Raw genomic sequence first — 22,037 nt, forward strand, 5'->3', positions numbered from 1 at the left:
GAAAGCCATCACTATAGCTGTGAGCTTAGAACCATGCTGCCTTCACAGTCATCCACACTAGCCAAAACATGGGTGTGAGGTGCCTGCTTGTCCCTTAACTCCTTACCAGATAGAAGGCTTATGCCAGTGATTCTAGAGCCAGAATCACGACTGGAACCCTCGCCACAAGGAAATGTAGTCCCTACAGTTTAGCACAGGAGAGTGGAATTTGCAAAAAATATTGAGTGACTCAGTCAGCCAGCCCTGTCCATCACAGTATTTTACTAATCTTGTGTAAGTACAAAAGTTAGAAAATTAAGAAACTATTTTTCATAGGCTAAATTTTAGTCTTTAAAAATGTACCTGGTTAGGAATTCTGACCAGAGTTTTAGACCAATTTTAATGTTTGGACATATCATATTGCTTATAATGGGATTTCACAAATTATATCTTAGAAAAAAGAATGGTAGTTATCCCCTCCTGATCTACAGTTTCCCCAATACTGACTATCATTGGCAATAAGAAAGAAATTCTTTGTTTTATCTTTAAAAGCCTAGTGACCTCTTAGTGCAGGTGTATTTAGGAAGAGCTGACTTGATGAAATTTGAGTGGGGAGTCAGAATAAAACTTAGAAAAAAATTTTTTCAAACGTTATAGGTGTATTTGAAAAAAGTGATTTATCTTTATACCATGTAATAAATGATAGCAATACATTTTATTATGGAGTTGGCTTTCAGAGAGGAAGTTTTATTTTTTTCTTTCAAATACACTTTGATTAAATTTGATACAGATTATATAACAGAATCAGTGACCAAACAATAGCTATTAGCTAATATGCTAGTTTCTTAGAGCTGTCATTTTAGTGGAAGTATCGAGATGATTATATACAGGGCTAGTTATTCTGTTGTGACCGTCTTAAGAATTTGGGGTTGTTGATTCATTCAATTGAAAAGGGAAATCAGAAGTTAGTAATGTGAATTTAATCTAACAAACTTAGTGCCTATTCATTTTTAAAACATGTACTTTGACCTTTGAAAAGAAAAACAGCCAGTAAATTATTTTAATTTGCTTAGAAGGACTTTTTAAAAATTCTACAGGTGGGTAACCACTCATTTATATTCTCGCTGGTCTGGCTTTTATATTCTAATCCATACTGGTACTTTTTTTCTAATAAATGTTTATATGTAATTGGGTATGGTGGTGGTGTCTTCTATATTATTTCAGATGTACAGAAAAGTTGCAAGAGTAGTAAAAAAATTCCTGAATGTCCTTTACCTAGATTCTCCAAATGTTAACTTTTATTACATTTGCTTTATTTCCATCCACCAATCCCCGCATTATTTTTAAGAATAAGTTGCAGACATGATTTCCTTCTGTCCCTAAATGCATCAGTGTATGTGTCTTCTAAAAACAAGTAATTCTTTTTTTATGACTACATTACAATTATCAAAATCAGGAAATTAATATTAACACATACTGTCATCTACTGAAATTCTAGTGAATAATTGTATTTATGTCTAAAAGAGAACATTTGCTCTACCTTTTGAGAACATATAAACTAAGCTAAATTTTATTTTTTAGTGGCTTTTTTGTTTTCATGTATATTTACTTTTTTTTATCCCACTCTTAAGGAATTGAGCCTAAGCTAAACATCCTTGAAATTGTAAAACCTGCGGAAACAGTTGAAGTTGTCATCGATCCGGATGCCCACCATGCTGAAGCTGAAGCACATCTTGTTGAGGAAGCTCAAGTAATAACTCTCGATGGCACAAAACACATTACAACTATTTCAGATGAAACCTCAGAACAAGTGACAAGATGGGCTGCCGCTCTGGAAGGTTATAGGAAAGAGCAGGAACGTCTTGGGATACCTTATGGTAATAAAATACTTAATTACATGTTAAGTAGAACAATAAGAATTAAGCTTGACATAGAAGACACTAGAGTCATTAAGTTATAATCTCTTTTCAATGTAGATTTTTTTTTTTAGAAAGAATATTGATATTCTGTATCTCTCCTTTTATCCCCTTTGAACAAATACTATCTCAGGTGCTAAGAAGACAAATTAAAAAAAAAATACTGTCTTTAGAGTGTTCAGTGTAATTGAAGAGAGAGAAAATAAATAAAAAGAAATATTTACCATAAAAAGTAGCATGGTTTTAAGCTGTCAGTAACTTATATAAAGAGAATGTGCTATTAGGATCTCAGACGGATCAGGGGCACCTGGGTAGCTCAGTTAGTTGAGCATATGACTTTTGACTGGCTCAGGTCAATGTCTCAGGGTTCTGGGATCAAGCCCCAAGTCAGTCTGCCTGCCTCAGCACAGAGTTTGCTTCTCTCCCTCTCCCTCTGCCCCTCCTCCCTAAAATAAATAAATAAATCTTAAAAAGAAAAGAATTTTTTTAAAGATTTTTTTTTATTCATTTACTCATAAGAGACAGAGAGAGAGAGAGAGGCAGAGACACAGGCCAAGGGAGAAGTAGGCTCTCTGCAAGTAGTCCGATGTGGGACTCAATCCCAGGATCATACCCTGGGCCAATGGCAGACCCTCAACCGCTGAGCCACCCAGGCATCCCGAGAAAAGAATAATCTTAAAGGGATTGCAGTGGCCTGGTGAACACTGGGGAAAGGTTTATTATAGATAAACAGTTGAGCAGATGAGGACAGTCCAGATAGCAAATGTGCATGCAAAAGTTAGACGTAGGAGTGAGTATACAGGAGTAAGCGAGAAGATTTGGTGGAGTTACTCTCTAGCATTATAGAACTGCCTTTGATAGATGGACGTGACCATGGGAGATGATGTAGCAGTAGTACGTGACATACGTTGGAACAGATAGAGACTGAATGAAGGGAAAATAGGAGCATGTTATAGATGAGATGTGTCTAGGTGGTAAAGGTCTAGGTTCGCCTAGACTCAATAATTTATGTGCGAAGAGATGAATGAAACCAGTGATAGGTTGCGTGAGGGTAGAGAGGAGAGATTCAAGGACTGATGGAACTTCTCAAGTTTGGGTGACTAGGGGAATGATCATATTGACGAGAATTAGTTATATCTTCATTACATATTTAGTGACCCACATACACCAAGCATCAGATTAAATGCTGGGGTTTCAGTAGTACATAAGAAAGCTAGGCTGTGCCCTCCAGCACTTAAGTGGGGAAGGTGGGGAAGTCTGATATTGGAAAGATTTTTTTCAAGGATTAAGTGTTGGTAGTACTTCCTTTAGAAGTAATAGTACATATTTTAACTGAAAGTAGCCAGAAAGTATTTTCAGGTACACAAGATGTGGAACGAGATAAAGATATTTTCTGGGACTTTGCTGTGTTGAGTTTGTTTTGAAGCTAGAAAAGCATATACAGTCTCTGATGGAGAGAGATTAAATGGAATGGAACTCTTTAAAGCCTGGATCTTGTCAGCATTTCAGGTTGAGGAAAAGGAATGGAAACATGGAATAGCTGAAAAGATAGAAGGAAGATAAGAATTTATATCATGTCTCTGAAACTGAAAAAGTTTTAGATGGTCAAGAGTGGCCATATTGCTGATAAAGAGAAGAATGCCAATTGAGTGGTATCTGTTAAATTTGGGTATCAGAGGTTCATTGGTAGATTTCCAAAAAGTAACTAGAGTTAAGAGACACCGAATTATAGGAAATAGATATTATTGAAGTGGAAAAAACTGAATATTAACCTTTGAGGGGGGGCAAATGGGAAGAGTGTTGGGGGAATAAATAATTATTGAAGGTTCATGAGTTGTTGGTAACCTGAGTATTTGTAGATAAAATGGTTTGGCACTAGCAGGAGAAAGATAGATGAAGGAAGCCAGGAGGTTTTAATTGGAGCATAGGAAGGTAAGCTCAGTTCAAAGCATCAGGTAGCGTCATTCCTCAAATATGTGGTTGACAATATTGTTCTTTATTTGTGACTTGTAGAAGCTAGCATGGATGTGCTTGACATTATTGTTAGTGAGTTTGGAGTCACCTCAGAGAGGGGAAATGCAGTGAGAAGGAAAGAAGGAAGCATACAAACATTTGAAATACTATTTTATAGTTGTACTACTTTCAACAAGAACCCTTTAGTAGCAGAATCTTTTATGGAGAGTAGTATATAAAAATGAATTATAGAGAGTAAGATTATAAATTCTGACTCATAGTTCCTACCAGGGGTATCATTTACTTAGAATAAAGCTCTTTTAAAGCATGTGAGGTTTATTTAGGTATAGGAAGACTTTTTTAAAATCACTGGTTTTTGTTTTGTTGTTGTCATGAAATTGTTAGCAACTGGAAAGTTTTAGAAATTTGATTGCTGTTTTCTTAGGAACCTGTTGTTTCTCATTTCTGTGTCTGCACCTAAGGGTAGTCATTTTGAAATTGCTTAATTCTCTGCAAAATTGAAATAGACCTAACTGATCATAGCTACTTTAAATCTCCTTGAAATATTGATTCATAATTCCCTGAATTCATTTTACACATATCAACTTACTATCTTGACAGGAGCCTAAAGTCACCCCTTCATATATGTACAGTCCTGTCACTGAGATTTTTCCTGATATTTTTTATGTGTTGTTGTTGCTTTTTTTTTTTTTTTTTTTTTAACTATTTCACATTTAAAAACTGTAGGTGAAACTCAAATTAATGAATTTGTAGTAGGTAGAAGTCGGGTCAAGTGGGAATATGTTAAACTGACTTAGGTAAGATTAAAGTCATTCTTGTCCATTATTAAACAGAAATATTGAAAAGATGACTGTGCTTATTTATTTTTATTTTTACTTCTAGTTTGAATAATTAAAAATAAAGATATATACTTATGATTCTGGCTTCCAGAATTGTTAAGTATTAACATTTTAAGATATTATGTATTGACATAAAAATTAAGTATTATAGGTAGAGTTGATTTGTATCTGACTAGCTCTCCCCCAGTCCGTGGGTATGTTCTCACTAAGTATCTGTCAAATCTGGTTTAAAGAAAGAAAGTCTTATGAAAAGTTTTCCTTTCTTCAGTCCTGCTCCTCAGTTGCAACTACTTTCTACTTTACTGCTTTTTTAAATCATTATTAACTTCTTAATAGGAAGTTACTTCTTTAATCGTTGCAGTAGATGTTCTCTTACATTGCGTTGCAGTAGATTAGTTCTCTTACATGGCTTTCTCCTGCAAGCAAATTAAACTTAACCTTATCTTTCCCCATTTTGTGAATATTCTTAGGTAACTTTTATTTAAGTCATTAGTTATTTTTCTGTACTGTGAGAATTTCTCATATAACCGTGACTGCATTTTGACAACTTTTAATTTTCCTGAAGTTAACAGTTGGCTTAGTTTTTCAATTGTGTAGATTTCTACACATACCAAGATTGTCTCCCATTTCCATCTGTCTGTTTTGTGCCTATGAGTAGTTTTTCCCAGATTCTCAAGTATGTCTGGATTCAGTGTACTTACCACAGAGCTGTCATCCTAGGACATCCTTGACTTTCCTGCAATGCTGGATCTATCTTCCAGATCTTACATTTCCCTTTTTCTTGGTTCTGTTTTCCCAATTTACTCATTATTCTCTCTTTACTTCTTACAGTTTTCCTTAGAAAGGGTACCTAGAAAATAAAAGTAGTTTTTTGTTTTGGGGGTGTTTTGTTTTTTGGGATTTTTTTTTTTTTTTTTTTGGTAGGGGAGACTGCATACCTGAAAATGTCTTTATTCTCTTCTCTCTGATTGATAGCTTGGGTATAGAATATTAAATTGAAATATTATTTTTCCTCAATATTTATATGGCCTTGTTCTGTTTTATTATAGTGTGAGATGTCCAGGGAGCATTCTGATTCTAGTTCCTTTTTATATCCTTTTTTTTCTTTCTGGAAGATGTTTGGATTTCCTTTTTATCTTTGGTCTTTATCTTGGTTTAGTGGCATTGTGCAACTTTTTCGTATGCTGTAGATTTATGGGTTATGGTGTAGCATTTCATAGCCCTGCGCTGCCCAGTGCAGTAGCTACTAGTCCCCATGTGAGCACTTAAAACCTGCCTGATCTGAACTGAGATGTGCTGTAAGTGTAAAATACCTGGTACAAAGAGAAAAGAATGTAAAATCTTTTAAGTTTTTTATGTTGAACATGTTGAAATAACATTTGGATACATTAAATGAAATTACATTATTATTTAAATAAACTTTACCTATTTCAGTGTAACTGTGAGAAAATTTTTAAAATTACCACATTGTATTTCTGTTGGACAGCTGCTGATCTAGAGAATTTTATCAGGCGGCCTGGGTTGGGTGGCTCAGCGGTTTAGCGCTCCCTTCAGCGCAGGTCATGATCCTGGAGTCCCAGGATCGAGTCCTACATCGGGTTCCCGGCATGGAGCCTGCTTCTCCCTCTGCCTGTGTCTCTGCCTCTGTCTCTCATGAATAAATAAATAAAATCTTAAAAAAAAAATTCTGTCTTGTTATTGCATTGTTTCTGCTTCTGGGTTCTATTTTTCTTTGTTTAATGGTTTGTTTTTAGTCTCTCAAATATCTGACTATCCCTGTTCATCTTTTCATATTTAAGAGTGAATAACTTGAAAGCTAACTAGTTTGAAGCTCTGAAAGGGGTTTTCTTGACTGGACACTGTTAAAATGGGGTAATAGTCATTTCATTAAAAGATTTTTCAAGTGTCAGTATGTATAGATCTTTTTCCTGAGTATCTAACTTTCTGAAGAATTGGCCAAACATCTGACAGGAGTAGAAGGTTGGGGTAAGGATTTAGGGTTGACATGTATGTGAATGCTGCATTCTGCAAGTGGAAAGGGAAGTACAGAGAGTCTCAGTCTTCAGTTTGTAGACTTTTGTTACTGGGATCTATTCTCCCAAAACTCATCTGTTATTTTCAAGTAGTATTAAAAAATAGAGCCAGTAGAGGTGCCTGGCTGGCTCAGTCAGAAGAGCACTTGACCCTTGACCCTCGGGGTCATGAGATCAAGCCCCACATTGGGTATAGAGATTACTTAAATAAACAAAACTTAAGAAAAAAAAATAGCACCACTTGCTTTCTCGGTTCCTGTCTGTTCCCTTACCCCACTTTTATCTGGACCTTCTCTGTCTTTTTACTTGGTGTTCCTGTGCTACTCAATTTAGATTCTATTCCCTCCAGTTTCTCCTCTCTGTGGTCCCCTCTCCTGGATGTGATCTGTGACTCCGTTTGAAAAACCCAGAGGTGCTGCACTGCTCCAACCCCTTTTAAGCCTTACTATGACCTTTGTACTCAGCTGTTGTTAGATTGGGGAAAACTATTTGAGCTCCTCCTATTAGCTTGGCTTATTCTGCTTTCAATGAAAACTTCTTGGCTGTGTTTGGGTTCTCCTGTGCTCAGAATGAAGAATGGTCAGATGGCTCTTGCTTCATTCGCCCTTTGCCTTCTTCTGAATAGATACTGCTGCCCTGAAAGTCTGTAACTGTTACTGCTTTGTCTTTACCTGGATGTATTTTGGCTTCCATGGGGATATCTTGTCACCTGATTTTATTGTAAATGTACATGAATTTTTGGTTTTGCTCTCTTGCTTGTAGTGGGTTTTTTTAATGTGTGCATTCAGAGGCATTAAAAAACTTTGCTGCCATCTTCTCAGAATCTTCCCTTTCACATTTTTGTGAAAAGATCAAATTAAAAATCAGTTATGTGGCTATCAATCCTATTTTATGTTTGATTCCTTTTTTATTATCGATTGGTTCTTGATAAGTACCTAAATGTTTTTTTTTCTCCCCACTTATTCCAATTAAATAGCATGCATCTTAGGGGTGTGTAACCAATATTCTTTGGATAGATCATCTTTTTCATGCAGAAATACCTATACCAAAATTAAGTCAGCCAGTATTTATTAAATTTATTTGGATAGAATAATCTATTAGGTCCCAGGGATACAATGAAATATGTATACATGTTGGCCATCTTTTTTATTTGTGAATTCAATTAGATAGTAAAAAATGATGAAGAAAATGACTTTTTGGATTTACTTTTCATAGATTTAACAAATTATGCTATGCATGAGGCATTGTTGTAAATTCTAAAGATACAGTGGTTTATAAGATACAGTCCTTGTATTTAAGACCTTAATGTGTTGCAGGGAAAGACAGCTGAGTAAACATGCAATTTGCATGTTGTATTATAAGTGCTGCTAAAGGGTAAATACAGGAGCACCAGCTTTTTACTAGAAGCAAAAGGAAAGGATTATGTTGTGCACATTTTGAGAAATAAGTTTAGCTCCTCAGAAACCCCTTACAGTTTATTTTTTTCAGTGCACCAAATTATACACTGCTAAAAAGTAATGTTTCAAACTTAGATAACATACTCCAGAATAATCACAGAGAATAATAATCACAGAGAATAACATTCTCCAGAATAATCACATATTTTATTCTTAGAGTTGACCCTTGGAGAGTAATTTTACATTGTTTTTCTTGATAAAAATCCAGACTAACGGCTGTAAAACCAGGTGAATTCATTAAAAATTTAGATTGAAAAATTGAAAAGGAGCTGAAGAGAAAATAGAGTATTAAAAATCTTTTTATTTCATTTGAGTTTATTTCACTTGGGAAAAAAACCTGTCTGGATTTTTGTCCATATATGTGTGTATGTATATTGACAAATTAACTGTGAATTTATATAATATCTAAGATAGGACTAGGCTAATGGTACTGTTTTTCTCTCTAGATCCTATACAGTGGTCTACGGACCAAGTCCTGCATTGGGTGGTTTGGGTAATGAAGGAATTCAGCATGACTGATATAGACTTGACCACGCTCAACATTTCCGGAAGAGAATTATGCAGTCTCAACCAAGAAGACTTTTTTCAGCGAGTCCCTCGGGGAGAAATTCTGTGGAGTCATCTGGAACTTCTCCGAAAATGTATAAAATTTGAATTATTATCTATTTGGCACTCTAGCTTGAATTTAACTTTATTTCTTATAACATTGTCTTCATTGTTCATTGTGATCAATGATAATAGCAATAATAGCACCTATTAATTGTTAAAGGCTGTGTGGGAGCTTTATATATATTATCTCACTTAATCTCTCTGCTAATGCCCCAAATCATTACTTTCCTTACTTTTTTAGATAGGATAATGAGGCTTAGAGAGCCAGCCCCAGAAAGGTACACAGCTAGGGAGTGGCAGTCAGGATTCAAAACCAGACTGACAAACATGAGAATCCAAATTCTTAAGATTCTGTGTCCACACTTAGCTCTCTTTGTAAATTCCAGTTTATTGACTTCTGTTTCATCAGTCAGTTCTTTAATTTACTCTTCATCTTCTGGAAATTTAAAGTTGTTCACTGATTTCTTCCCTCAATGAAATCTTCTAAAATTCCTTTTAATTGAATGGGATCTTAAGGGAGAAAGTAGTATGCAGTCCTCTGTCTTGAATTGAAGTCTGCTGGTTATAAGTGTTTCCATGTTGGCTCCACAGACATTATTATTATGATTAAGTGACTATATAAAGAAATTAGAAACTTCTTGGCTGACCAACAACAACAAAAAAGCTCAAATAAATGTAAATTATTTTGTGTGAATTTTAATCTGTCTTGTATTTCAGTGACTGTCTGTTAAAATAGCGCAGCAATATCCTGTTCCCTAACACCATTCTGCGGGCCAGAAATGCTAGCCAGACCCACATACTTTTCAGAATGTGTGAACAGGACAGACGCTGACTTTGTTTTTGTAATGGTTATGGGTAAAAAAGTAACTGGTAGGGTTTTTTCTCTTATGCGCCCAGTAAAGGAGCAGCTCTGGTTGGAGGGATTTTCCACAGGTATTTGAAGGCTTAGGGTTTTCATCTGAGGTGCATTCTCTGCTGCCGAATAAGAAATGAGCTCGAGGGAGAAGCTTTCCTTCATTGATTATATTTATAGTTTCTTTCATGGAATCTCTTAAATATTAGAGGTGAAAAGTGTCTGTTGACACTGAAAGTCTTACTGCATTCATTACATTTACAAGAATTATTTCCAGTTGTTCTTATTAGGTAAATAAATGTTCTAGTTGAAGTTTTGTCCTTTGATTTCACAGGTTTTTATTTTCTACAGAGCTTTTCCAATAAATAAGGCAAACTCTTGCATTTTTTTCAGGTTTTTAACATGTGAGTCACTTTTGCTGAAGTGTTTTCCTTGTAGGGACTTGTCAGGATTAGGACAAAGATAGTTTGCTTAGGTTCCAGTATAATTTTTCTTAAATTGGGGTGTTCTGCGCTCTCCTCCAGGGCAGTACTTTATTGTTCTTGTCTCTTTCTGGTTCTCCTAGTACTTATCAATCTTTAAAGCTCATCCAGAACCTTTTCCTAGTATAGGGAGTGAAGGAATCTTGTGTATCTGTTCATTTTCTTGAAGTGGAGAGAATGCTCAGAATGAGGAATCTGGGTGAAACAGTAGAATCTTCAGCTTACTGATAGGTTTCAGGTGTTGGGCTTTTTGAAAACATTTTCCTTGAATCCTTATAACAGCTAATTTAGGTGGTAGATGGGGATAATTCATTTAAACTTGAGGAAATTAAGTTTATTGAATAATTTACCAAAGTCCCAGAGCCAGGAATGAGTGCTAAGATCAGAACCAGCATCTGTCCCATATAATTATATAAACCCCTAAGGAAAGCCCCCATCTGACAGGGTTTAGACCTCTTCTCAGTTTCTCAGCCCTTTCCAGCTCTGTGTGCTGGAACTGGTTCCTGGCATGGCACCTTAAGTAGAACTGTGTTCAGGACCAGGCACTAGGACTCAAACTACACAGGTGGTTGCTGGTGGGTACAGCTTCAAGAGAAAAGCATCCAATCTATGATGGGCCCTAAATAAATAGACTGAAGTATTAGAGACTGGGAAATAGGAACTCTCATTTAAGAAATAAAGAATAGCATTTGAGTAGGGAATAGTAACAGATGAGGAAGGCATGGAATGAATATAACCTCTAAAGGGTTATATTAATTAGGACCTTTTACAGTGTAACTCTGATGTTGAGAGCTAGATTGGTAGCCATTGTTAAATTATTTTGTTCCCTTGTGACATTTAGGACCATTACAATTTTATTGAAAATTTAGCTATCTTTAAGGAGCATTATAAAGTTAAAGCAGTTTGCAGGTGCCTCCATGGTTCAGTCGGTTAAGCATCAGACTCTAATTTCGTCTCAGGTCATGATCCTCAGGGATGTGAGATCGTGAGGCTTCCTGCTCAGCACGGAGTCTACTTGAAATTTTCTCTCTCCCTCTCCCTTTCTCTCTCTCTCTCTCTCAAATAAAATCTTTTTTAAAAAAAGTTAAAGTGAGGGCAGCCCAGATGGCTCAGTGGTTTAGCGCCGCCTTCAGCCCAGGGCGTGAACCTGGAGACCCAGGATCGAGTCCCACCTCAGGCTTCCTGCATGGAGCCTGCTTCTCCCTCTGCCTGTGTCTCTCTCTGCCCTCTCGCTCTCTCATGAATAATTAATTAATTAATTTTAAAAAGTTTAAGTGAATTTATTCAAAACTTTTCAGTTTGTTAGAATAGTACATTCTGAAGATCTCTCAGTCATCTTGACTGAGAATGTATATCTTTGAATGTATAAGTAATTTCAGTGTGATGTATATTCTCAACTTTGTTGATCTTGAAGATTTCCATGTTTTTAAATGGTTTCACACAGATAAATAGATAGAGATATTTATGTTTAGAAGACCATGATTCTCTGAATAACTTTTCTTAACATTAAAAGAATTGGACCTCTCCATTGGCTACTTCTCTTAAAGTATCTTTTTCCTTGCAAAGTGACTATCAAGTATTTTTGAAATTATCGTGCCAGTAAGTTTTCTTCAATGTTTTGCTTTTTTGTTTATTTGGTTGATTACTTAGATTGAGTTTTACTAACTTAAGTTTGCATTTCTGGGTTTAAGTGTAAACAAAAATTTTTGTGTGTGTTCTTCAGATGTGTTGGCAAGCCAAGAACAACAGATGAATGAGATAGTTACAATTGATCAACGTGAGTACTCATGCCCATTATGTATGCCCATTTGTCAGTAAGAGATTTTGTTTTAATTCAGCACTGCAAGGTAATAAAAAGGAAATTTAATTTTTAAACTTTTTATGAAATATTTTAAATATAACAAGAATTAAAGTATAACATCTGCGTACACCATAAGAATTAAAACTATCAAGTTTACCTGTTGTAGATCGCATTTGAAATGATTATTCTGAATTTGATGTTTATTATTCTATGTATATTTTATATTTTTACCACCTAGGCAACCACAATTTATGCATTATTTTACCCATGTTTAAACTTTTTGGGTAAAATGATTAAATAAACTACACATATTTTTATTAACTTGCTTTTTTTGTGGAACAGAGACTTGTGTTGGTACTTGCAGTCTGATTTCACTCATTTTCACTGCTATTATTTTTCAAACTCTGAATATCATGGAATGAGTATTTGTAAGAACGTGAGGTCCTCTGGTTTATCGCAGGGGTTCCACCCTTGCAACCTGACTGGGGACCACCAGCACAGCTTTCCATAAAGTGGGGGGAGGCTCTGGTACTCTCACCAGTACTGCATGTGAGTTCTTATGTGTCCACATTTTCTCCCAGCATTTGATAAACTACTTTTAATAAAGAATTACTCTTAAAGCAAATGTTTTTACCATTCTTTGTCTAACGTATATACACCACTAAGTTCATCCAAAATAAGACCAACTCTTATTCCTGCAGTTCAGATTCACAACCCATGATGAAAACATCGTACCTTATCCTCAGAACTTCTTTGGTAATTTTGTTCAAAACTGCTGTGGAGTAAGGTTTTTTTGAAAGGCCTTTTGTTGAGCTAATTGGAGGGGCATTAATGAAACTAACAGCATTTTCTGTCAGTAATGTTTCTCGTGGCTTGTATTAGAAAAGAAAAAATGTTTCCCTTGTTTTTCTGTGCAGCTGTGCAGATTATCCCAGCATCAGTGCAGTCTGCTACCCCAACCACCATTAAAGTCATAAACAGCAGTGCAAAGGCAGCAAAAGTACAAAGAGCTCCAAGGATTTCAGGAGAAGATAGAAGTTCACCTGGGAACAGAACGGGTATTTTTGCATTATCTTACGGTATTTATAAAATTTGTCAAATCATGTGTATTTTGTCCTGTTTCACTGTATGAAAGTATGAATGTGGATTATTTCTCTGGCAGTATGTAAATAGCATTTATAAGAATTTTTGTTTGTAGCATGGTTGAGGGATGAACCAGAGAACCTGTTTATTGCCTTTTGCCTGCTATTAACCCATAACACTGTGGTAAACACTTGTCCTTTCTGTCAATTTAGGAAACAATGGCCAAATCCAACTGTGGCAGTTTTTGCTAGAACTTCTTACTGACAAGGATGCTCGAGACTGCATTTCTTGGGTTGGTGATGAAGGCGAGTTTAAGCTAAATCAGCCTGAACTAGTTGCGCAAAAATGGGGACAACGTAAAAATAAGCCTACAATGAACTATGAGAAACTCAGTCGTGCTTTAAGGTAAGCATTTATCATTATTATGATTATTACTTTTTATTATCAAGCCTTTCTAAAAAATGACTTTTTATAGGTTTAATATTGTTATATAACATTAAAAGATTTGTTTATAAGATGTTTATTTAATTTTTTAAAAAGCTAAAAATTTCACACTTGTGTTAAAAGTGACTTTTTTAAGATTTATTTTATTCATTTTAGAGAGCTTGTGCACGCTTGAGCATACGGGTAGGGGGAAGGGCTGAGGGAGAGAAAGAGTGAAACTTTAGCGACTCTGCACTCAGCACAGAGCTCAGGGTGGGACTCCATCCCCGGATCCTGAGATCACAACCTGAGCTGAAACCAAGAGTCAGACACTTAACTGACTGAGCCACCCAGGCGCCCCCAAAATGACTTTTACAAAGATCTTTAGTATTAACTTTGAGGCACATTGTTTTGTTTTCTTTTTAGGATGATTCCAAGATTATTTGTTTTTATCTCATTCAAAAGCATATATTATTCTGTTAAAAAGTCTTATGTTTAGGGACTCCTGGATAGCTCAGTCAGTTAAGCATCTTCTTACAGTTCAGGTCATGATCCTAGGGTCCTAGGATCATGCCCCACATTGGGCTCCCTGCTCAGTGACGAGTCTGCCTCTCCCTCTCCCTCTCCCTCTCTCTCTCTTTCTCTCTCAAATAAATAAAATCTTAAAAAACTTAAGTGTTTAATCTCCGAATTTTCTGTTATTTGCATAACAGATAAAGATGCTATCATTTATTTGTATAGGTGAATTGAGTGTAAATTTTAGCAAAGATGCATATATTTTGTTTTTTATAACTAGGTGCAAAATGTCAACCCATTTCTCTGTTCTTTCTCCCCTTTCAGCCTGCCTAAATCTGAATATCCAACCTTTATACAGTTTGAATTGGAATAGAATAAAATTATTTGTAACATCTCATAAGTAGTATGAATTTTTTTTGACATAAGTACTCAAATTATTCTTACTATGGAGATGGAAATTCAGTATGTGCATTTAAGTTAAAAAGCAAGATATATGGAAATATCACAGAGCTAATGTCCTTTCTTGGAAGATTGAACATAGTGTAAAATAGCTCTGTAATTTATCTCTGTTTCTAAGTAATATGCTTTTACTGCTGCTTGGGCATTGTGAATTTCACACTATGAGATTGTGATCTACCTCTCATCCCTACACACATTCTCTTTGTCCCTTCATAATGTAATTACATAATTATATGGAAATTGTGGTAATATCAGTTTTCATTGTTAGGATCATTATCATGTAAGTATTGTTACATATTTTAGCATGATTATTTTTTCCAAAATAACTGGTTTCCTTAGCATTCATAAGTAACTAAAATGCTTGCTTTTCTTTTTTTCTTTTTTTTTTTTTAATGTTATTTATTTGAGAGAGCACGACTTAGGATGGGGGTGGTGGGCAAAGGGAAAGGGAGAAGCAGGCTCCCTGCTGAGTAGAAAGCCCGATGCGGGACTCAATACCAGGACTCTGATATTATAACTTGAGTTGAAGGGAGATGTTTAACCAACTGAGCTTCCAGGTGCCCCTAAAATGCTTTATTTTCAATGTATTTATCATTTATTTAGTCTCACACACTTTGCCAACTATTTTAAGATCCTTTCCGTATAATGAGAATTAAAACTGTCATTTTTGGCAGTTGATATGATTAGATATACACAAGTCCCTTCAAAATTACAGATAAATTATTAGAGTTAATCATTAAGATGCCTGTTCTCCCCAGATTGATACAAGTTTCAATGCAGAAAGGTTTTGTTTTTTTTTTTTTTTAGAACTTAACATGTGGATTGTGAAATTTATAAATGTGGGAATGTAAAGTGCCATAGTAACAGGGATACCAGAAGAAGATGAACAGAGCAGAAAGACTTGCTCTCCAGGACATTGAAACTTTCTGTAAACCTACAACAATAGCATGTGTGTTGTTTGCTTAGAACAAATAGATCACAGATTACAATAAAGAGCCCAAGTAGAACCAAGAATATAAGAGTATTTGACTTAAAGATGGCATGGGGAAAAGACATGAGGAAAGACCCGTTTTTCAAATCAGCAGAGCTGAGACATTGACTATCCATAGGAAATAAAGTTAAATTCCACCTCTTCCTCATACTATACTAGAAATTGGTTCCATGTAGCTTATAGCTATAAATGTGGAAAGTAAAATAGGAAAGCATCCAGGAATATCTCCATGATGTCAGTAGGTGAGGAAAGACATCAAACAATCTACAGCACTAAACCTGATGGAGAAGATCAAGAAATTGGACTACATTTAAATTAGAACTTTTGGTCAATGGAAGCCATCATTAGGAGAGTGAAAGGCAAGCCACAGACCTTACACAAAAGTCAGGTTTGAAGTACAAATCAATAGGAGAAATAGAAAAAAATAGGCAAGAGACTTGAATAGGCAGTACCAGCTGGAGATTATGTGCATGGCCAGTGACTGCCACTGTGCACAGCCTCTTTTGTAATCCGGGAAACACATTTGGAAACCATGATAAAATGACACAACACAGTTCTCAGGGTGGCTAAAATTTAAATGATTCCCAGTACCAAGTGTTGATGAGGATGTGGAGGAGCGGGAATGCCTCTACACTTTGGGGTAGGGATATAACCTCTTAACTCAGGAGTTTCTCTCCTAAATATTTACCAGACAGAAGCACATGCTTATGTCCACATATGTGCTCATAGCATTATTTATAATATCCAAAGACCAGAAACCAAATACCTATGAACAAGAGAGTGACTAAATGAATGGTGGTAAACAAAAGTAGACTGTATCCATGGAAATGAACTGCCTACAGGCACTGATATAGATGAATCTCACAAACGTAATGTTCGGTGAAGGAATCAGACCCACCCAAAAGAGTATATATTTTATGAATGCATTTAATAGTGTAAAGTTCAAGAACAGAAAAAGTAAATTACAGCATTTAAGGATACATATTTGGGTGACAAGCAATGAACCACCATCATGGAACAGGATTGTGTTTACCTTTTAGAGTGAGGCGGGGTAGTGATTGGGAAGGGCCTTTGAGGGATTCTGGGGAAATCTATTTCACAATTTAAAAGGCTTAAAAATATACAAGCTTCGAAAAAGCAGGGAGAGGGGATCATGTGCATGAAAGTACAGATACTGTGTACTATCTTACTACTTTCTTCATTTTAGAGAGGGTACAAATATGAATGTTCTTATATGTGGTTGTATGATGCATCTACTAGATTGAAGGACATACTAAGTAAATTTAAAAATTAATGTTTGTATTCTTTATCATCTCTTACTAAGAGACAGAAGATTATACCAACTCCATTTTCCTCCTTGAAATATAAAACCACTTTCTTCATTTTACTTTTTTCTCAAGGGTCTGTTATAACCTTACATACTATGTAAAAATTTTCTAAGAAATTGAAATACTAATCTCATTTTTTTTTATTATACTAATCTCATTTTAAACTGGATGACAGGAAATTGGTGGTTTGTGGGTAAGATCTAAATTCTATATAAATGTAATTGGCACAAAAGAAAACACAAGAACTCTGCCCAGTGTTTTGTATCTCTCACTGAGAAAGTGAACATAACTGACTGTTAGACTTTTGCTATTCTGAAATTTAGGAAAAGTGACTTAATATCCTGCATATGGATCAGCCTTTTTATTAATGGACTCTTGATTAAGTTGAATGACTTTTATAATAAAATCTTGCTAAATGTGGTAGTTGTTTATACCACTTTGGTACTTTGGCAAATGGTCATTCCTTTCATAACTGCTCATTGTCAAATTGGTACTGACAGGCAGTGCAGTTTTAAAATGAAGGCTTCACAGGATAGGGAAAAAATAATAAAAGGCTTAATCCTCCTATCTATAAAAGTCTCGACTCACCTTTTTTCCTTTTGTTGGACTTGGCAGCACATAACAGTAAATAAAGTCTGTTTTCCAAAGTAAATACAAATCCAGCTCTATTTCCACTCCATACATAGCAACAGTAAACTAGACTTCTAGATTTGTCTGTGTAGGTATAGAAACCTTGTTTCTTTATGATGTCCTCTTTCCTGGTGTTCTGTATTCTGTCCTTCTTCTAGCCCTTTACTTACACTTTTGAGGCTCCCTTTTGTATTTGAATTTGGATTTGAATTTCACTGAAAGGAGAGCCTTTACACATTAAAACGGTGACGGTGAAGGCGTGGCTACAACATATAGCAGATTCCCACAGTCTGTAGAATACGTGTATTAAAAATTGTCTCCTTTTATATGGGTTCTTAATTATTAACATAGCTTATATTTTATAGAGGGCTATGTGCCAGTCATTGTGTGCTTAAGTGAGCACTTTGCAAAGATAACCCTTTTAATTCCCAACAATTCTCTGAAGGTAAGTACTGTTTTTAACCTCATTGTATAGATGACGAATAAAAGCTTAGAGAAAATGTGACTTCCCTGTGGTGACAAAATCACAAAGTCGAGACACTGTATTTTGAATCTTGACATTCTGATTCCAAGCCCTTGCTTTCAAGTTCTTTGTTTTGTTTTAATAATATTCATTTTAAATTAGTATTTTATCATAGTTGTTGAAATACATTTTGAAAATTTAATATATAGAGTTTTAGAATACTGAATCTTGAAATTTTAGTGAGTAATGTTTTGAAGTTTCCTTGGATGGTACCATTAAATATTTCTATATAACTTCAGTGTTAACTGATGTTGGTATAGATACAATACTAGGCTTCTGCCTATGCAAGAATCTGTTAAATATTTTAAGAAGTCCAAATTCTGTATTTTTTCTATGGTCCTAATGTGTTTTTCTTTTTAAAGGTATTATTATGACGGGGACATGATTTGTAAAGTTCAAGGCAAGAGATTTGTGTACAAGTTTGTCTGTGACTTGAAGACTCTTATTGGATACAGTGCAGCAGAGTTGAACCGTTTGGTCACAGAATGTGAACAGAAGAAACTTGCAAAGATGCAGCTTCATGGGATTGCCCAGCCAGTCACAGCAGTAGCCCTGGCTACTGCTTCTCTGCAGACGGAAAAGGATAATTGAGCCCAGGACCTTCTGGGAGTCCGAGGTCTTTCTTAAATAATTAGAGCAAATATTGCTCTTACCTTTATTACTGAATTTGAATCTTATTTCTAGACTGTACAATCTGATGCATGATTTTTTTATAAATATTTCATACTCTTGTGAATTTGGATCTTTTTACTTTGAGCATATATTTTAGAATATGTGTATGTTAAGGATCACCACAATGTCTTCAGCACGAAGTCAGGTTCATTGTGGGATAGTTTGTTAACAGTCAGGAAAGCTAAACTGGTCAGTATTAATGTCTAGCCCTACCAAAAATAGCCAGTAGCATCTGAGGATGAAAAATAAATGAAGTATCTCCAGGAAACAGTCTGGCATAACTATTTTTGAAAATATAACTGTTTCCCCCTCTCTGCTGCTTTAGATGTTGCTTTACATAGAACCAGAAAATGGAATTTTTCACAGCTAAAGCATGTGTGCCTGTTTCATCTAATCAAGCAGAGCTAAAATATTCATATCAAATAAAATTATAATATTAATTACTAAACTGAGAGTATCAGGTTATTAAAATAATTTATATATTTGCAAGCAGAGGACAATAAGAAGTCAACTGGCAAAAGAGCATTGCTGCAGAAGGAGATCCAGGTTGAAATTTGGCTTACCTCAAGCTAATTTTAAGGATTTTCTGTATAGATTATTCATAATGTCAGGCCAAGAATTTAAATTATTTTAAGAGAGGCATTTAATTCTAATAAACCAACTATTAGAAAAATTCTGAAATGATCTCTGTTTTTCCTGTCAGAGATTTAAAAAACTGAAAAGGTATACCTCAGCCAGAAAATAAAAGTTTGGTTTAGTTTGGTTTGGTATGGCTTGCTTTCTTTTTTTAAAATTGCCCTATACTGCTAGTGTATTATACAAAAGCAGCTTATATAGTCATTGTGTTTCTGATGAAATGAAGACTTTAAATCAGTCAGCAGTACTTTACCTTTCAGGACAAGAGCAAATTACTTGCCAATAGTTTTAAAAGGAAATTCTGACCTCCAGTATAGGCAGTCTGCTCTCAAAACAAAATTTCCCATTTCCTTAATTTCTTCCTTTTGAATATTATATATGTGTGAGCATAAATATCTATATATATGTCCAATTGACTGTTTTATTATATATACCTATACACATACATATGAAGATATAATGGTATTCAAAAGGAAAGATATTTTAAAACATAACTCATTTAAAAAATGTTTTAATTATGATTTTCATATATATGAAACTTATCACAAGCTAACACTAAACAGAAATGGCTAGAAAAGTCTTTTTTGCTTGCTTTCTTTATTTCTTTTTGCTTTTTGTTTTAAGGTATTATATGCGAATCATGAGATACTGGCAAAAAGCTTTTAATCCTCTTACAGCAGAAGATTGATTCTTAAATGTTACTTTATGCACCTTCTCCTTCATCATTTTCTTTAAACCCACCCCCCTAGGCAGCTTTCTAAGATCTCAGTTGATGCTTCTGACTAACCAGGAGGAAAGGGGTATAAGTTGAGGAGGCATCACTAGCAGTCGCTATACTGGTACCAGACGGTAGTCTGGAATGAGCCAGAAGGCAGGGATCTTAGGAACCAGCAGGAGAGGAAGGATCTCTGATCTTCTTTGGTAACCTCAAACCGTAGCTTGAAGTGCTGTGTGCTGTAGGACTATGATGTGTAGGGTCAGTTCTCATCTATATGATTAAGTCGTTGAGACTGTGGTAGCTGCCTAAAAAGAGTAAAACTTGTAACTTCTATTTTTACCTTTTTATAAACATACAGCATAGACTGACAAACTATCAGTTACTTTGGGCACTGACTACAAGAATATCTGAGTAGAATAACCATATGAAATAATATATAGAAGCTTTAGGTTCAGATAACAAATAAATGGCTGAAAAGAAGGTTTTGCACCATATTACAATCTGGGGAGTTGACAAGTCGCTTATGGTTTTAAAACATACAAGGAAGTAAATTCTTCTGGTATGTTATCAAGAGCTCAAAATTTTTGATTTTAGTATTAAAATGCTTTTGGGGAGACGTTACTTTAAAGTTTTAGCAAAGATGACAGACTTCTTTATGTTGCAATTATATATATTTGTATATATTTCAAGGCAAGGAACCCACGTTTCTTTTGGATCTCCAAACTATTGCTGCCTCTCCTTTAAGCATTCCTCAGATTCCTTCTTTCAAAGACACATTCTATCCATTTTTCTTCCTTTGGCAGTTTTATTCCCCATTACAACTTGAACAAAGATCATTCTCATACAGGTGCTATTTCTTTTTTTCTTTTTCATCTCCATCTTTCACCATCATTTTATGCACCAGAACGTAGGTGAAGTCATGAGACTGATTCTCCCACATGATTGAAGAAACTTGAGTTACGTTTTCTCAACCTAAATATTAAACTGTCTCCATTGTTCTTATTAAGGTTACATTATCAGAAAGCCAGGCAGTCTTTTCTTTTATTGAAAGAGAACTTGTGTTGTAAAAGAAGATACAATTCATGCTATTCATTCTTTGCTGTTTTTATGAATAAATTTTCCATAGAGGAATTTACAGTGTATTTAAAGGAAGAAAGATAAAATGGTTGGTCATCTTTTGTACCCTCTAAGTACAAAGTAAGGAAATGTCCATTTTTGCTTTAAAACTTGTTTTCCATGTGTGGTTCTTACTGAGCCAACTTTGATGTGTATCTAGCCTGAAGTTGGAAATTTGTGTTGATACCAGAAAATCAGACACATTAAAGAATTGCTATGTGTTGTTGATCTTCACATGTATCAACTCATCACATTCATTTTTGTATCAATCCATGTCAGATAATTAGAGAAATGGTTTAGTTGTTTTCCTTTTCCCATTAATGACGAAACTCAAGTGTGACATTTTTTTAAAAGGTTGTGCCTCCAAACATTTTTGGTGAGGTCACCTGTTTTCCATGTCCATCATTTTATGCTACTGCCTTTTAAAAAGAACTAGTGTATCTTTGAAATAGCACAAAAATGTTTTAAAATTCATAATTACAAAACAACCTGTGACTAACTTAATGTCTTCACATCTAGAAGGTGTAAAAATATTGATATTTCAGTGATATTTCACTTGCTGCCAGAAAAAAATATTCTCAGTCTTTTGTAAAAGGAAGGAGGATTTTTGCATACATTTTTACTCTTTAAATAAAGACACTTATACGGTCATAATAACAATTATGTATTTCTTTGTGGTTTTTATTTTTTTTGTAATTTTACATGAAACAGTTATTTTCTATTTTTACTCAGATAAAAAATATTTGTGCATAAAATGTAAAAATAGTAAAATGAGAAAAATAAAACTATTATACAGTATATTTCTGTGTTCTTGGAAGTTTTTTTCCTACATAAAAAAGTCTGAAATTCCTGGAATTAGGTTGGATGAGAAAATATGACAGTCTACATCTGTTGTATTGTACATGAGTACCATATACTTTATTTAAAAACTATCAATTTGGGAAGAACAGATTCCACTGAACTAAAATTAGATGTTAGAGTTACTGTTTTTAAGAAAAT

At 34.9% G+C, this 22,037-nt stretch overlaps 1 protein-coding gene and 1 long non-coding RNA gene across 12 annotated transcripts in view; one reads left to right on the top strand and one right to left on the bottom strand.

The window, feature by feature from the left end:
- The window catches only part of GABPA (GA binding protein transcription factor subunit alpha), a 35,759-nt gene extending 14,064 nt beyond the window's left edge, over positions 1–21,695 (top strand). For all 11 annotated transcript variants that reach the window (XM_038581275.1, XM_038581274.1, XM_038581280.1 and 8 more), the window contains 6 exons: positions 1,611–1,856; positions 8,645–8,839; positions 11,866–11,919; positions 12,861–13,001; positions 13,239–13,431; positions 18,259–21,695. In XM_038581275.1, coding sequence (XP_038437203.1) covers positions 1,611–1,856; positions 8,645–8,839; positions 11,866–11,919; positions 12,861–13,001; positions 13,239–13,431; positions 18,259–18,487 — 1,058 coding nt within the window. In that variant the 3' untranslated portion in view covers positions 18,488–21,695. The remainder of the gene's footprint in view (positions 1–1,610; positions 1,857–8,644; positions 8,840–11,865; positions 11,920–12,860; positions 13,002–13,238; positions 13,432–18,258) is intronic.
- LOC111093558 lies at positions 693–17,485 on the bottom strand. Its single transcript, XR_005382215.1, has 3 exons — positions 17,332–17,485; positions 5,410–5,558; positions 693–1,850 (listed from the first exon to the last, which is right to left on the bottom strand). It is a non-coding gene; the product is annotated as an uncharacterized LOC111093558 (long non-coding RNA).
- Positions 21,696–22,037: the final 342 nt, after the last annotated feature.

The sequence above is a fragment of the Canis lupus genome, chromosome 31 (assembly GCF_011100685.1).
Source record: "Canis lupus familiaris isolate Mischka breed German Shepherd chromosome 31, alternate assembly UU_Cfam_GSD_1.0, whole genome shotgun sequence".
NCBI classification, from domain to species: Eukaryota; Metazoa; Chordata; class Mammalia; order Carnivora; family Canidae; genus Canis; species Canis lupus.